Raw genomic sequence first — 17,418 nt, 5'->3', positions numbered from 1 at the left:
AACAGAGGAGCCTGGCGGGTTACAGTCCACTGGGTCACAAAGAGTTGGACATGACTGAGCAACTAACACAGTACGTGGGTATATACAAATGTCAAAATTCATTGACATGAACGTGTAATATCTGTGTATTCTATTGTATGTTAATCTTAACACAATAAAAATTAATACAGATGAATTCTGCTTAGTCATAAAAAGTGCTGGTATGAGCTTCCTAATACTTGGTTTTTGGAACACATATGATGCACACCTGTTGAGTATATAGTTAGTAGAATTACTGGGTCATAGAATATGCATGAATCATGGCTCTGCAATTTAATAGCTGCATGATGGTGGGCAAGCATCCAGACCTCTGGAGAACACCAGTTTCTTCATCTGTTACCAAGGAGCTAATCTCACCTTGATGAGTTCAAACTATGAGAAACAGTTTTTGTCAATTAGCAAAAAAGACACAATGCTGAGAAATCTCATTTTCTAAAAGTGGTGCTTTTTCAGAAAATCTGCTATTTGAAATATCAGTAAGACCGGAACATTCCACTCTTGCCTGGAGCATCTGAGTGACTTTGACACAGAGAAGCAGCCTCAATTTCCAACCCAGGTGCAGAGCTTCAGATAAGGGGTTTCTAGATACAGCATTCCACATTTATCTTCACGTTGTTAGTTTCCAAGGAAACAGGATTCTGAGTCCTCTTGTTAGCTCAGGCCCGATGATAATCCCTTTACACATAGCCTGGTATGCTTTGAGGCTATCAAAAACACTGCTTCTTTTAAATGTTACCTACAGTCCTTCCTTAAAAATTCTAGAATAATTCTCTCTCTCCCTGTGCTTGGTGAGATGCCCCATAATTCCTCTAGTTTGTAGTCCCTTTTGCAGCATTAAGTTAATAAATCTGTCAGACCATAGGTGGTCTCTATCAGATGGGTTTCATCTTGGGAATTACCAATAACTTTGTAAAATGTGTTCACATTGCCTGGATGGGCATTTAAGAAATGATACTTATTATTTATTATTCATGTATAAATTCAATATATACTCATTTGACATCTAGTATTTGCAAGGCACAAATGTATTGCTACAAGTGACAGCACAGATAGCCATGGCACAGATGGAAAACAACTTCTTATTTTAGTTGGAGAAAAACCAGCAATAACAACCACCACTTCAAACCAGGATGAAAACCTTTACTGAACTTCACTTCGTTGAACAGAGTCAAATGTAAATGAAAACATTCCCAAGGCTACTTTCTAGGTAAAAAGTACAATGTACATGATTTACTATGGTGGTGGTGGTGGTGGTGCTGCTGCTAAATCGCTTGTCGTGTCTGACTCTGTGCGACCCCATAGATGGCAGCGCACCAGGCTCCTCGGTCCATGGGATTTCCCAGGCAAGAGTACTGGAGTGGGTTGCCATTTCCTTCCCCAACTATGGTGGTGCTTTAGTTGCTAAGTCGTGTACAACTCTTGTCAGGGGCTGTAGCCAGCTAGGCTCCTCTGTCTATGGAATTTCCCAGACAAGAATACTGATTTACTCTACTATGTGTGCTGTGTGCTAAGTCGCTTCAGTCATGTCCAACTTCTTGTGATCCTATGGACTGTAGCTTGCTAGGCTCCTCTGTCCATGGGATTCTCCAGGCAAGAATACTGGAGTGGGTTGCCATGATGTCCTCTAGGGGATCGTCCCCACCCAGGGATCAAACCAGCATCTCTTAGGTCTCCTGCATTGGCAGGGGGATTCTTTACCACTAGTGCCACCTGGGAAGTCCATACAATACTACCATTGTTGTTTAGGTGCTAAGGTGTGTCCAACTCTGTGATCCCATGGGCTGCAGCACACTAGGCTTCCCTGTCCTTCACTATCTCCCGGGGTTTGCTCAAACTCATGTTCATTGAGTAGGTGATGTCATCCAACCATCTCATCCTCTGTCACCCCCTTCTCCTCCTGTCCTCAATCTTTCCCAGCATCAGGGTCTTTTCCAATGAGTTGGCTCTCATGTCAGGTGGCCAAAGTATTGGAGCCTCAGCTTCAGCATCAGTCCTTCCAATGAATATTCAGGGTTGATTTCCTTTAGGAGTGACTGGTTTGATCTCCTTGCTGTCCAAGGGACTCTGAAGAGTCTTCTCCAGCACCACAACTCAAAACCATTAATTCTTCAGCTCAGCCTTCTTTATGGTCCAACTTTCACATCCATACCTGACTACTGGAAAAACCATAGCTTTGACTATATGGATCTTTGCTGGCAAGATATATAAAACTATGGACTTCCCAGTTGGCGCTAGTGGTAAAGAACCCATTTGCCAATGCAGGAGACAGAAGAGACGCAGGGTTGCAAAGAGTCAGACACAACTGAAGCGACTTAGCCGGCAAACATATAAAACTATGGATTCTAAAAGTATATATATGGTTTTAAAAACCAGAATGAGAGCCCCCAAATATCACCTGTCCTTTTCTAAAGAGGAAAAAAAAATGCTCTTATAAATGCTCCAACAACAAAAAAAATAGAGACAGATTTGCTTATAAAAGCTCTAAGGCTGTATGCAGGCTCATTCACCCATTAAGGGTCCCCTCCCACACAGGCAAGAAGCTTCCTCTCTTGGTCATTCCCCAGAGATTGCAAAGCAGACTGGGGTGAAGTGGGGTGGAGAAAACGGAAAAAAAAATAAAAACAGAAACAAAAACTACTGCCAGGTTCCCCTCACTTATGTCTATTTTGATCTTCCCCAAAGCAAAATCTACACTTGTTTTTCCATTTACCATAAGCTCACAAAATGCAGTCTTCTATGGAAACACTGAGGTCATATATTACAAGTTACTTAAGGGAATGATTTAAAAAATTTGAGAATCTAGTTCTCTAAGAAATCCTGGTTTGGGATATAGATGAAGAAGCTATTTGGAGGGATGTAGATGGAGAATGAATTTGGTAATATGAGAATGCATTTTAAGGACATAGCAAGATGACAATACGATTAGCTTAGTGCTTGGGTTTTGCAGTCAAATCTCAGAAAAGCAAATTAACCTCTGTGGCATTAACTTTCTCACCTGAAATAGGGAAAATGATCATGCTTGTTCTGTTGTTACTTTACTTCAATATTTAAAAATAGATTGTCCATTATCTATGACTTCCCTGGTGGCTCAGATGGTAAAGCATCTGCCTACAATGCGGGAAAGCCGGGTTGGGAAGATCCTCTGGAGAAGGAAATGGCAACCCACTCCAGTACTCTTGCCTGGAAAATCCCACGGATGGAGGGGAGTGGTAGTCTACAGTCCATAGGGTCCGTTATCTAGTCTGAAGGTAAGAATAGTTAGGACATCGTCCCTTGGCGTGAAACAGCTTATGAATAACTGAACTGCAGTGGGGTGTGTGTGTGTGTGTCACACATAATATGTGCTTTAAAAATCTTTTCATTATTATTATTTTATTGTTTAGGCTTCCCAGGTGGCGCACTGATTAAGTATCCGCCTGCTAATCCAGGAGACACAAGAGACGCTGGTTCTATCCCTGGGTGAGGAAAGATCCCCTGGAGAAGGAAATGACAACCCACTCCCATATTCCTGCCTGGAAACTTCCAGAGACAAGAGGAACCTGGCGGGCTACAGCCCATAGGCTCGCAAAGAGTCGAACACGACTGAGCGACTAAGCACGCAGACTAGAAGAGGGGTGGAGAGAGAAATGAAAGTGATTTGTAAACCATAAAAGTGCTTAAAAAATCCTCCCAAAACCCTAGGGGATGAAAACAGTGAGGAATCTCAGGAGTTTGGTTACGGATCTGGGTTTCAAGGTTGTCGAATTCTCCATATTTGGGCCTAAGTTCTCAGAATAGACCAGGATAGGATGTTAGGGCTGAGATCATGTGGTACAATTTTATGCTAATCGAAAAATTCTTGCCTTCTGTCGCCGTGCCCTGACAATAAACAACACCGCCACCCCAGATTCTCTCATCCAAGTCCCAACGGCATGACGTCATCGCTCCGCCCCGCAAACTCCAGGGCGTCGCGTCTCTAAGCTACCTTTCAGCCGCCAGCTCCGGCGGCGCCTGCGCAAATGCGGAGCGGGTCGAGCCGGGGCGGTCGCGAGCGCGTCGCGAGGGGGCGGGGCTAGTGCGCACGCAGCTTCATCCCGTCCCCGCCCTTTCTCTTCCCGGTTTCCCTGTCAGCCTGCGGGTCGGGTCTGGCGGCTGTTTCCGGTAGGAGCGCGGTGCAGGTCGAGTCGCTGTCTGCTCCTCGTCATGTCCTACGGTCCCTTAGACATGTACCGGAACCCGGGGGCCTCGGGGCCCCCGCTCCGGGACTTCAACAGCATCATCCAGACGTGCAGCGGCAACATCCAGCGGATCAGCCAAGCCAGTGAGCCGGGGTACCGCGGCGGCTGAGGGGGGCGGGGGCCGTCCTGACGAGGCTGCCGGGACGGCGGAGCCCAGCCGGGGCTACTGCCAAAGCCACACCTGAGGCCGTCTCGGGCGCTCCGCTCTGGACACGGTGGGCTGCCATCCCCTAATCTGCCAGGCCCAGGCACCCTGAGGGTCCGGCGCCTCAACTGAAGCTCGAGTTTCTTCTCAGGAGTTCTGCCCTTAAGGTGTTTTGGGGCTAAGACAGCAGTCCTGACAGCCCCAGGGTAGGAGGGTGTGTTTGCTCCAGAGCAGTGAGTGAGTCGACCTGATGCAGCGGTCAGCCGAGTTTTTCCTGTCATCTGCTTCCCTCCACCCACTTCTCTTTGACCAGTTTGGATCGGGAGTTGTTTACTGGTTTAGACTTTACATTCTGCTCAGCTTCTGGCTTCTTGAAAGTCAGCTGCTTTCAATTAAGCAGAGTGGAGAATGCATGTGTTTTGGTGACTTTAATACAGTTCTTCCTGTAATGTTTGGAAGTCAGTTACAATGATTTGTATTCAAGGGGTCAGATGACTTCTATTTTAATAAAAGAGAATTCACCAAAGACACTTCAGTTTACAGTATTTTGTCTTTTGTAGCAGAAGATTTGCGTGTTTTTGGATTTCAAGCTGATGAGTCTTTTGTTTTCCTTCCCCATCTAGTTACTCTTTTGAACAAGCATGATACACAGAGAAGCTCAGGGACATGGCCACAATCACATAGCAAGTAAGACATGGTAGAATTGGTGGTGGATTTCAGAATGTCATTGCTTGTCTTAAAACTGCTTCCCCACTGTTAGGGTCTAAATGAGACTGTAGATGAGTTAAATCTTGTGCCTGAAGATCAGCTCAGAGACTTATAAACAGGAGGTCAGCAGCAGCAGCAACTACTTGGAAGGAATGGTATCATCATCCTTGTTGTTTATTATTGTGTTTTTGTGAGCTTGGCTGTACCTTGTTAATAGGTAGAACTAGTTGGTCCTGAATCACAATTGTGTTCTATATTTTAAAGAAAAATACCACTTAGCTTTTAAATTTAATATGTAATGTAGAATTTGAGAGAGGGAAAGTTTCTGATGGAAATCATTTGAGTCTTGGCGCCTTAGAAGTGGAAAGAAGACTATGTCATCTGTGAAATCCAGAAATTTGAAACAAAAATTTATATGACCACTGGTGGGATTGTCCTGGTGGTCCAGGGAATTTAAGACTCCATGCTTCCACTGCATGGGGCACAGGTTCAAACCCTGGTTGGGGAACTAAGATCCCATATGCTGCACGGTGCAGCCAAAATATAAAAATATTTTTTAAATATATGACCACTGGTTAGGAAGTATAGTACTTTGTGTTCCAGTTTCCTTTTGTGAGGGAGCTGTAATACAGGCTAGATCAGAAAATTCTGATTCAAAGCCAAAAATTTGTTGTTGAGACCAAATCTAATTTTAATGTCTATTTGTGAAATGTTCAGTCTGTATGCATTTATTTGAGTATCATGCATGTACTGTGTATAAGAACTGGCAGGGAGCCTTTGGCATACATAGGAACTGAAAGGATTTGGTGCTATAGAAGAGATATAATAAAGTTATAGGTAGTCAGGAGAGACATCTTTTTCATGTGGGAGGGACCAGGGAAGGCATTATGGCATTTGAGTTAGGTCTGGCTGGAAAGATGGTGGAAAGGATTTGAACTTTTTACAGTAAATAGGAGAAGGGCATTTAGGAGGGAATTAAATGAACAAGGCATGGTAGGGGAAAGCATGTGCTGTGTATAGAAAAGTAGAGTTGTTTAATTTGGCTAGCGTGGTGGATTCTAGAACGTAGTGCAAAGTAGACTTGGAAAGTTTAAGCTGGGACCCAGATATGAAGGGCTTTAAGTGCTAACCTAATGGGTTTGGATTTAATTCTGTAGAAATGTGTAAATCGAGTTGGAAGGGAGAGACTGGAATCGGAGATACCAGTTAGGAACTGAAAATGAAAAGAAAGAATAGGAGAGGTGTCTTTGGTGATAGAATTCATAAGATTTAGCTCTTGGTTAGGCATCAGGCTCAAGTAATAGTTGGATTCAGCCATTAATAACATTAACAGCTAACATTTTTTATGCATATTGTGTGCCAGGCGATATAAGTGCTTTACAGGCATTATCTAACTTGATTTTGTAACAACCCTTTGAAGTAATTACCAGTATTATTTCTTTTTATGGGTTAGGAAACAGGCTAAGAAATTTGAAACCAGATCTGTCTCTTATGACCAACATTTAGCTTTCTTAAAATTTTTAATTAATATTACAGTTTTGTAGCAGTTAACACTTCAGCAGGTGAGAAGTGACTTTTTTTTTTTTTTGAACTCTTCGTAGGAAGCTATGGGGAATACCTGAGCTGTGGAACTTTCTCCCCTTGTGGTTTGTCTACCTCTCCTGCTAGATTGTTAGTGCCTTTGAAGAAATGAGACATGACTTATTCATCTTTATATTTCTAGTACTTACCTCAGATCTATCCATATGATAGATTCACTCATTTGCTGTTCAACAGATATTCTTTGAGCACCTGCTATGCACTGGGGATGGAGTGACGAGCAAGATAGACAAAACCCTGCCCTGTTAGTGGGTGTATATATATGTGTGTATGAATGTGTGTATATACATACATATGCATGCATACACGTATATAACTAATGTTGAGAAATAATAAGTGCTATGAAGGAAAAATAAAGCAGGATAAGGAGACACAAAGTAACCAGAGAAAGAAGTGCTATTTATCTTACATCAGATGGTCAAGGAGGGCCTCTCTGAGTAGAGCCCTGAATGAAGTGAGGGAGAGAGCCATGTGAGTAGCTGAGGGAAGGCATTCTAGGCCGAGGAAATTGCAAGAGCAAAGACCTCAGTGCCTTCAAGAATGGCAGGGAGACTAATGTGTCTGGACTGCAGTTAGAGAAGGAAGCATAGTAGGAAAAGAGGCCCTGGAGATAGCCAGGGATCATATTATTTAGGGTCTTGATGCTCAGTAAATTGTATTTAGTAGATTTGAATGAATGAGATTTTTTCCACCTCTCCCTGCCTCATTTACCTTGTGCTGTGTGGTTCCTACCACATCTTATGACCCTAGGCAGTGTGAGTTGAAATTTTCCCTTTGGGATTGTTTAGTGAGGCTCTGGGAGTTGGGAATGGGTAGGGTGACATCGTCTCTACCCAGTTACCAGGCTGGTACCCCTTCCCCAAACTTGGCCAGTGTACCTAAGTGTATAGTCTGGATGTGACACCACCCTCCCCACCCCGCCTCAGACGTATGCCCGCATCCATATAGTCCTGCAAGGACCTGTACTTATTGAAAATATGAGAGAATAGCTTGTTCTTTTTTCTCAACTTTTCAGCTGCATTTGTGGGTTTGGAATTGCTGAGCCTTTCAGGCTGAAATACGGCAGGCCACTGTGTGGGTTGTTACAGGTATAGCTAAGGTTGACTGCCTGGCACAGATGGTTGTTATCAGTATGTGTGGGCAACAGAAGAAAAATGCTTGACTCCGCCTGTTGTGAAACGAAGGGTCTGGGCAGATAGAGGGCAATAACCTAACAGGCTCCAAGTTATCTCTGAAGAGATTAAAGAACAGCATGTCTGTTCTTTAATGTTACTAATTTACTGATATGATTTTGTTTACTAAAAAATTAAAAGCAGCTAAACTTTTAAAATTGACTGTTGTGTGAAATCCTGTAGGCTGTTCTTTTAAAATTGTTTCCCTTTGCTGTTTATTTCATTGCCCTCTTTGTGAAGTCTTCATGATCTCAACATCCTTTCTAGTTCATCCCAACAATGCTATCAGCAATATGTCTAAAATCCCTCTTACCTCCTCAAGAGCCTACAGTGGCTGGCTGTTGTTGCTGCATCAGGTCTTAGCATTCCGCTTTGCTTCCACTGTCTTTGTCATCTTAATCCAAATTAGCCATATTTTCTCCTATTCGTCACCCTTTGCTCCAGGCAGGCCATTTTTCTTAACATCCCTAAACATTGATTTCTGGAGCAAGCTTTTGCTCATTCTATTCCTCCTTTCTTCAATTGTTCCCTACCTCGCAAACCACCTAAATTATACAAATCCTTTGAGTTGTGCTTAAATCCTGCCCCTTGTAACTTAGCTTTCCCTTGCTTTTCAAAGAATGAAGTCACCAGGAGCCTGGGAGTTAGGCTTAGCAGATCTGTGACAGAGTTCTTGCTCCTCTATGTTGTACTGTTAGCCTGGAGCAGTTCCCCTTTCTGTCTGTTACCCCATCTGTAAAATGAATGCTATTGGTGAAATGGGTTATTTGAAAGTACCTAGTGTAGTGCCCGGCTGGAATATAATTGGTTGAGTCCCCTGCTCCACTATAGTTTAGTAGTTAAATGAGCGGTCTCAGGAGTCAGACTGCCTGGGTTTGAGTCCTAGGTCTGCTTCTAACTCGCTATGTAAGCATATTGCTGTACTTCTCTGTTTCAGTTTCCTCATCTATAAAGTGGAGTTAACAGTCTTTACTTCATGAGAATTAAATGAGGAAATTTATGTAAAGTGCTTGAAGCAGGCCTGCAACATTGTTTAAGAAATGTTAACTGTCATTTTGTGTTTCTTTTTGAATTTGCAAGCTTAGCACTTACTTTATTCTGTATTCTGTGATTAATTCATGCTTTTTGACCTTGTTATTCCAACTGAGAGATCACTGTTAGTTTTGTGAGGATAGCAGCCATGCATTGTACAGCTCTCTTTTAACTACAGGGCCTGGCACTGCAGTGGATATGTGTTAATAGTTGGCATTCAGTATGTACCTAATTGATTTTTATCATTGCTAAGTACATTTTTCTTGGTCTCGAGTTTGATAATAATAGCTATCCTTGATTGAGTTCTTTTAAGTGCCAGACACTGTTCTGAATTTAGCTTCATATTGTCTTAATGTCAGCCTCGCAGCAGCCACATGAGGATTCTCTTGTTATTCCCATTTTTTAGGTGAGGAAACTGAGGCACAAAGGAGTGGAGGCTTTTACTAGGAAGTGTGGAACTGGGAATAACACACAGGTAGTCTCAGTTCAGAGTCTATGTTCTTAACCCGTTGTGTGTTCTGTCATAGGTATGGTAAATAGAAGATTATACCTTCTATATTCAGTGTTCATGTTCAGTTTAGTTTAGTTTAGCGCTTTCCTATTATAGTGGCTAAAAAGTCAGGTCATTTTCACGATAGCTTTGCAAAAACAATGCAAACCTAATTTTCAGAGTAAGACGCTGAGATGGCTTCATTGTCATGATTTATGTGCTAACATAAGCTATCATGTTCTCATTTTATGTAAATACGATTCTTTCCTTGAATATATGTTTGCTTGTTTACCTTTATGGTAGTTGCTTTCAGTGTGTCTAGACTGATATGGACTAAGGTTCATTTGGAGATTCAGATTCTGCTCAAAGCTGATATCAGCTAAAAGTCCACGACGAGTGTTCAGTTTAGAGCAGTTCCTAGTGTAGATATTAGCTGTAATGTGCAATAAATTAGTTTGCTTTGTAGTCTTATAAAAGTTTTAGCTAGGACATGCTTTTAAACATGAGAGGTCCGTGATAGGAGAAATTGAGGCCTAGTTTTAAAAATAACAAAATGGCTTACACAGAACTGAAGAACTTTTCTTTACATTTGGCCTAGTCATCTGGTTTCCAGATTATGTAGCATTTCATAGAGGATAGATACCCAGTGATTTTCATCCCAAATATAACAAATCAATCTAAAAGTAAAACTTTCATTTACTGGAATGCTTAGAAAAGTTTTCTCATTAACTAAGCTGACCAGAAAACTCTTAGATTTAACCCATTTTGATAAAAATTATTCCAAAAAGTATCACTTTACTTTTTAACATCTTAAGTGCATTCAAGGGAAAAATAAGTGTGTGTGTAACTGTTTCTTTTTGTGCTTTAGGTTTAAGGGATACAGTTCTTTTCTCTGTTTAACAAGAGTTATTTGTTTATTTTTGTAGCCGGGCTCAGGCTTTGTTGCTGCCGGGCTGCCGGGAGCTTTCCCTAGTTGTAGAGAGCGGGGGCTGTTCTCTAGTCATGGTGTGTGGGCTTCTCCTTGCGGTGGCTGCTCTTGTAGAGCACAGGTTCTAGGCTCTCAGGTTCAATAGTTGTGGCACACAGGCTGAGTTGTTCCCCACCATGTGGGATCTTTCCAGACTAGGGATCAAACCCATGTCCCCCACATTGGCAGGTGGCTTCTTAACCACTCAACCATCAGGGAAGTCTCAAGTGATACAGTTCTTGGTTGTGAAACAGATGGGTTATTGAGTCACTATTTTCAAATAAACTCTGATGTTGGGGGTTATGGAGGGCATTATACAAAGAATTCTACTTCCAGTAAACAAAGACGCTACTGTCCTTATCATTTGAGTTTTGGGGCATCTTGCTGGAAACTTTTAGGAAAATATCAATATTCAGGAATTTGAGTAGAATTAATGAAAGCTTGGATTCATTCTGGTGCTTAGCTAACAAGTGACGCTTCCCAATTTACATATTTGAGCAAACAAAAGAAGTCAGAAAAGACTAGGTAAAAAAAGTTCTCAGCTGAGTTTAAGCCAAGAACAGCTGATTTTAAATTGACTTTTCCCCCATAGTCTGTAAAATCCCCTTTGCTCTCTAGGGCATTTAATACATTTTGATCAGTGATTAACAACTTGAAATTTTGAAATCTCTATAGAATTTCTAAAGAGAATGCTCTATCTAAAGACAGTCAATAAGATGAGATCTGTTTCCTTGAACTGCCATACTAGTAACATTTACCTTTATGTGTCACCCTGTAACCAGTTATTTTCTGGAGGAGTGTGTATGCATGTGTGGTTATGCAAATACAAAAATGAGTAGAATGTGGTCCCTCCTCTCCAGAGGTGTATAGTCAGTCCAGTCCCATTTGTACAGAGAGGCAGAGTCTCTCTCAGCCAAACTCTGGCTTGCAAAAAAAAACTGCTTGGTTACACAGCATCATTCTGGCATTAGAGCTTCTTCATTATTGTTGACTTTTATCACTGAGCGGTAGTGGGAGTACTTGGAGGTCATTTAGTCCTTATGTAGTCGTAATAATTGAATGAGGAAGAAAGCCCCGCCCACACAAATAGTAAGTACTGTGACAGACAATAAGTACTCAATATGTGTTAGTTAAACCTGAATATCATATATAATTGGTGAAAGAGACCCAGCAACAGGAAATGATTTATCTGGTGCCGTACATATAGTTAGTGGTCCTGTTTGGCTTAGAATTTAGGTCTCATGATGCCTAGCTCATGTTTGTTCACATCTGCTGCCTTGAAAGTGGCATAGCATAAAACTGAGGAAGTGAAGTAAAGTTGCTCAGTTGTGTCTGACTCTTTGGGACCCCATGGACTGTAGCCTACCAGGCTCCTCCCATGGGATTTTCCAGGCAAGAGTACTGGAGTGAGTTGCCATTTCCTTCTCCAGAGGATCTTCCCCCCGTAGAGATCGAACCCGGGTCTCCTGCATTGTAGGCAGACGCTTAACTGTCTGAGCCACCAGGGAAGTCTCAAAACTGAGGCTAACTGAATTAATCAGCAATTGCTTCCTGCTCCCTGCGTGCTGGCACTCTGCTGGACTCCAGTAAATATGCAGGAACCTTCCCAAAGGTGGCAGGGCCTTAGGGAAGGGAGCGGGTTAGAGCAAGGGCATCAGCCTATCTGGAGGAGAGAGCTGTTAAGTTAGGGAGCTGTCAGATAAGCAGGGTGGGGCAAAGTGCAACACTGGCAAATGGAAGCCTGCCCTAAGTCACTACATTCTGTGTATTTCCTCTAAAGGTCCCTATGCCTATGAGAGAGTCTAACGTGACATTAAAAAAATATATAGTTATTGGAATTAGCCCTGGATTTGAATTCTGGTTTTTATGGACTTCCTTGGTGGCTCAGGTGGTAAAGCGTCTGTCTACTATGCGGGAGACCATGGTTTGATCCCTGAGTCGGGAAGATTCCCCTGGAGAAGGAAATGGCAATCCACTCGAGTACTATTGCCTGGAAAACCTCATGGACAGAGGAGCCTGGTAGGCTACAGTCCATGGAGTCGCAAAGACACAACTGAGCGACTTCACTTTCACTTTTATGACACTGCTTAAAACCATCGGGGGCTTCCCATTTCATTCAAATTGGAAGGCCTTGCTCCAGTTTACAGGGCCCTATGTATTCTGGCTCCCCCCGTCTCTCTCATCTCTCTCTAGTCACACTGGCCCCCTGTTTCTCCATCACAGCAAGTGCTCTTGCCTTCGGGACTTTGTGCTTCATGCTCTCTGCTCAAAACTTCTCCCCCAGATATTTTCATGGTTTGATCTTTCACTTCCTTTAGGTCTCTACTCTGTGTCACCTTATCAGAGAGGTCATCTTTGACTACCTTGTGTAAATTAGTACCCTCTCCCTACCCTGTTATTCCAACCCTTACCTGATTTTATTTTTCTTTATAGCACTTACCACTACCTGATACATGCTTATTATCTCTTCTCCTAAAAAGGAAAGCTTCTTGAGAACAATGTCTTCTAGAGCACATAACTGTAGAATAGGTATTCTAAATGAAGGAATGAGTTTTGGAACAGTGTGAGCCTCAGTGTCAGTTCAGTTCAGTTCAGTCGCTCAGTCATGTCCGACTCTTTGCAACCCCATGAATCGCAGCACGCCAGGCCTTCCTGTCCATCACCAACTCCCGGAGTTCACTCAGACTCACGTCCATCGAGTCAGTGATGCCATCCAGCCATCTCATCCTCTGTCATCCCCTTCTCCTCCTGCCCCCAATCCCTCCCAGCATCAGAGTCTTTTCCAATGAGTCAACTCTTCGCATGAGGTGACCAAAGTACTGGAGCTTCAGCTTTAGCATCATTCCTTCCAAAGAAATCCCAGGGCTGATCTCCTTCAGAATAGACTGGTTGGATCTCCTTGCAGTCCAAGGGACTCTCAAGAGTCTTCTCCAACACCACAGTTCAAAAGCATCAGTTCTTCGGTGCTCAGCCTTCTTCACAGTCCAACTCTCACATTCACACATGACCACGGGAAAAACCGTAGCCTTGACTAGACAGACCTTAGTCGGCAAAGTAATGTTTCCCCTTTTGAATATACTATCTAGGTTGGTCATAACTTTTCTTCCAAGGAGAAAGCGTCTTAACTTCACGGCTGTAATCACTATCTGCAGTGATTTTGGAGCCCAAAAAAGTAAAGTCTGATGCTGTTTCTCCATCTACTTCCCATGAAGTGATGGGACCGGATGCCATGATCTTCGTTTTCTGAATGTTGAGCTTTAAGCCAACTTTTTCACTCTCCACTTTCACTTTCATCAAGAGGCTTTTTAGCTCCTCTTCACTTTCTGCCATAAGGGTGGTGTCATCTGCATATCTGAGGTGATTGATATTTCTCCCCGCAATCTCGATTCTAGCTTGTGTTTCTTCCAGCCCAGCGTTTCTCATAATGTACTCTGCATAGAAGTTAAATAAGCAGGGTGACAATATACAGTCTTGACGTACTCCTTTTCCTAATTGGAACCAGTCTGTTGTTCCATGTCTAGTTCTAACTGTTGCTTCCTGACCTGCATACAGATTTCTCAAGAGGCAGGTCAGGTGGTCTGGTATTCCCATCTCTTTCAGAATTTTCCACAGTTGATTGTGATCCACACAGTCAAAGGTTTTGGCATAGTCAATAAAGCAGAAATAGATGTTTTTCTGGAACTCTCTTGCTTTTTCCATGATCCAGCATTGTTGGCAATTTGATCTCTGGTTCCTCTGCCTTTTCTAAAACCAGCTTGAACATCAGGAAGTTCACGGTTCACATATTGCTGAAGCCTGGCTTGGAGAGTTTTGAGCATTACTTTACTAGCATGTGACATGAGTGCAATTGTGCAGTAGTTTGAGCATTCTTTGGCATTGCCTTTCTTTGGGATCAGAATGAAAACTGCCCTTTTCCAGTGCTGTGGCCACTGCTGAGTTTTCCAAATTTGCTGGCATATTGAGTGCAGCACTTTCACAGCATCAGCTTTCAGGATTTGAAATAGCTCAACTGGAATTCCATCACCTCCACTAGCTTTGGAGGCCCAGTTGACTTCACATTCCAGGATATCTGGCTCTAGATGAGTGATCACACCATCGTGATTATCTGGGTCATGAAGATCTTTTTTGTACAGTTCTTCTGTGTATTCTTGCCACTGCTTCTTAATATCTCTGCTTCTGTTAGGTCCATACCATTTCTGTCCTTTATCAAGCCCATCTTTGCATGAAATGTTCCCTTGGTATCTCTAATTTTCTTGAAGAGATCTCTAGTCTTTCCCATTCTGTTGTTTTCCTCTATTTCTTTGCATTGATCACTGAAGAAGGCTTTCTTATCTCTTCTTGCTATTCTTTGGAACTCTGCATTCAGATGCTTATATCTTTCCTTTTCTCCTTTGCTTTTCGCCTCTCTTCTTTTCACAGCTATTTGTAAGGCCTCCCCAGACAGCCATTTTGCTTTTTTGCATTTCTTTTCCATGGGGATGGTCTTGATCCCTGTTTCCTGTACAGTGTCACGAACCTCATTCCATAGTTCATCAGGCACTCTTATCTATCACATCTAGGCCCTTAAATCTATTTCTCACTTCCACTGTATAATCATAAGGGATTTGATTTAGGTCATACCTGAATGGTCTAGCGGTTTTCCCTACTTTCTTCAATTTAAGTCTGAATTTGGTAATAATGAGTTCATGATCTGAGCCACAGTCAGCTCCTGGTCTTGTTTTTGTTGACTGTGTGGAGCTTCTCCATCTTTTGCTGCATAGAATATAATCAATCTGATTTCAGTGTTGACCATCTGGTGATGTCCATGTGTAGAGTCTTCTCTTGTGTTGTTGGAAGAGGGTATTTGCTATGACCAGTGCATTTTCTTGGCAAAACTCTATTAGTCTTTGCCCTGCTTCATTCCGCATTCCAAGGCCAAATTTGCCTGTTACTCCAGGTATTTCTTGACTTCCTACTTTTGCATTGCAGTCCCCTATAATGAAAAGGACATCTTTTTTGGGTGTTAGTTCTAAAAGGTCTTGTAGGTCTTCATAGTAATAATGCTTATCTAATAAGATAAGGAGCTTCCCTGGTGGGACAGAAGGTAAAGAATCTGCCTGCAATACAGGAGACTGGGATTCAATCCTGGGTTGGGAAGATCCCCTGGAGAGGGGAATGGTAACCCACTCCAGTATTCTTGCCTGGAGAATCCCATGGACAGAGGAACCACCGGGCTATGGTCCGTGGGGTCGCAAAGAGTTGGACACGACTGAGCAACTAGCACAACAACAGGAAGATAATGCTTATCAGGAGTGAAGGGAAAGCGCTTTTCTGATGTTTCCTCCACTCTCAATACTTCTGACACCAGGTATGTGGGTTTACCACACGCCAGTGGTCAGTTTCTCTGGACTTAAGTTGGGTGTCCTACAGTTTAATTCAATTCTGACACTACCTGGAGTTAGCATCAGATTCCACAAATTAAGGGCTTAGTCCCACAAGGCTCCCCCAACCCCACCCCCTTCAGATGCCAATTGTAAGTGTTGGTTCTTATCTGTCTTTCTGACCAGTGAGCTGTATTGGAGGTGTTTCCATGAGCCCCTCTCCAGGTTCAGCTCGTTTTCTAGTCCAGCTCACATAACTCAGGAAAACATTCACTTACTGGTTTATTATAGTGAAAGAAAGTGAAGTCGCTCAGTCGTGTCCGACTCTTTGCGACTCTGTGGACTGTAGCCTGCCAGGCTCCTCTGTCCATGGGATTCTCCAGGCAAGAATATTGGAGTGGGTTGCCATTGCCTTCTCCAGGGGATCTTCCTGACCCAGGGATTGAACCTGGGTCTCCCACATTGCAGGCAGACGCTTTACCCTCTGACCCAACAGGGACTGGTTTATTATAAAAGGATATAATTCAGGAGCAGCCAGATAGAAGAGAGTCCTAGAACAAGGTATGTAGGAAGAGCTCAAATTTCTATTCTCTCTCTGGGCACTGACACCCTCCCTGCATCTGCGTGTGGTCACCAGTCAGTGCTTGTGTGCGTGTGGTCACTTAGTCATATCTGATTCTTTACGACCCCATGGACTGTGCCAGGCTCCTCTGTCCATGGGATTTCTCAGGCAAGAATATTGGAGTGGGTTGGCACGCCCTCCTCGAGGGGATCTTCCTGACTCAGGGATCGGACCCGTGTCTCCTGAGTCTCCTGCATTGGCAGGTAGGTTCTTTACCACTGAACCACCTGGGGAGTCCACCAATCTGGAAGCTCATCAAATCTAGTTCAGGAATTTATAGAGTTTAATCTGTACTTCCTCTCCCTACCCGCAGTTTCCCTTCTCAGAGGTTGGTGGGTGGAACTGAAATTTCCAACCTGCCAATTACTTGGTCTTTCTGGTGACAAATCCTACCCACCCTAAGGCTGTCAGGGCTCAGTTGTGTCCGACTCTTTGCGACCCCATGAATCGCAGCACACCAGGCCTCCCTGTCCATCACCAACTCCTGGAGTTCACTCACACTCATGTCCATCGAGTCCATGACGCCATCCAGCCATCTCCTCTGTCGTCCCCTTCTCCTCCTGCCCCCAATCCCTCCCAGCATTAGAGTCTTTTCTAATGAGTCAACTCTTCGCATGAGGTGACCAAAGTACTGGAGCTTCAGCTTTAGCATCATTCCTTCCAAAGAAATCCCAGGGCTGATCTCCTTCAGAATAGACTGGTTGGATCTCCTTGCAGTCCAAGGGACTCTCAAGAGTCTTCTCCAACACCACAGTTCAAAAGCATCAGTTCTTCGGTGCTCAGCCTTCTTCACAGTCCAACTCTCACATCCGTACATGACCACGGGAAAAACCATAGCCTTGACTAGACGGACCTTAGTCGGCAAAGTAATGTTTCCCCTTTTGAATATGCTATCTAGGTTGGTCATAACTTTTCTTCCAAGGAGTAAGCGTCTTTTAATTTCATGGCTGCGATCACCATCTGCAGTGATTTTGGAGCCCCCCAAAATAAAGTCTGACACTATTTCCACTGTTTCCCTATCTATTTCCCATGAAGTGATGGGACCGGATGCCATGATCTTCGTTTTC

The 17,418-nt window shown here is 43.3% G+C and overlaps 1 protein-coding gene across 1 annotated transcript in view; it reads left to right on the top strand.

Moving 5' to 3' along the window:
- The first annotated feature begins 4,116 nt into the window (after positions 1–4,116).
- STX12 (syntaxin 12) overlaps positions 4,117–17,418 on the top strand; it is a 37,643-nt gene continuing 24,341 nt past the window's right edge. The window contains exon 1 of the mRNA XM_069578882.1: positions 4,117–4,339. Within this exon, the coding sequence (XP_069434983.1) occupies positions 4,222–4,339 (118 nt within the window). The 5' untranslated portion in view covers positions 4,117–4,221. The remainder of the gene's footprint in view (positions 4,340–17,418) is intronic.

Source organism: Ovis canadensis, chromosome 2 (genome assembly GCF_042477335.2).
Source record: "Ovis canadensis isolate MfBH-ARS-UI-01 breed Bighorn chromosome 2, ARS-UI_OviCan_v2, whole genome shotgun sequence".
NCBI classification, from domain to species: domain Eukaryota; kingdom Metazoa; phylum Chordata; class Mammalia; order Artiodactyla; family Bovidae; genus Ovis; species Ovis canadensis.
This window is presented reverse-complemented; position numbering and strand designations above follow the sequence as displayed.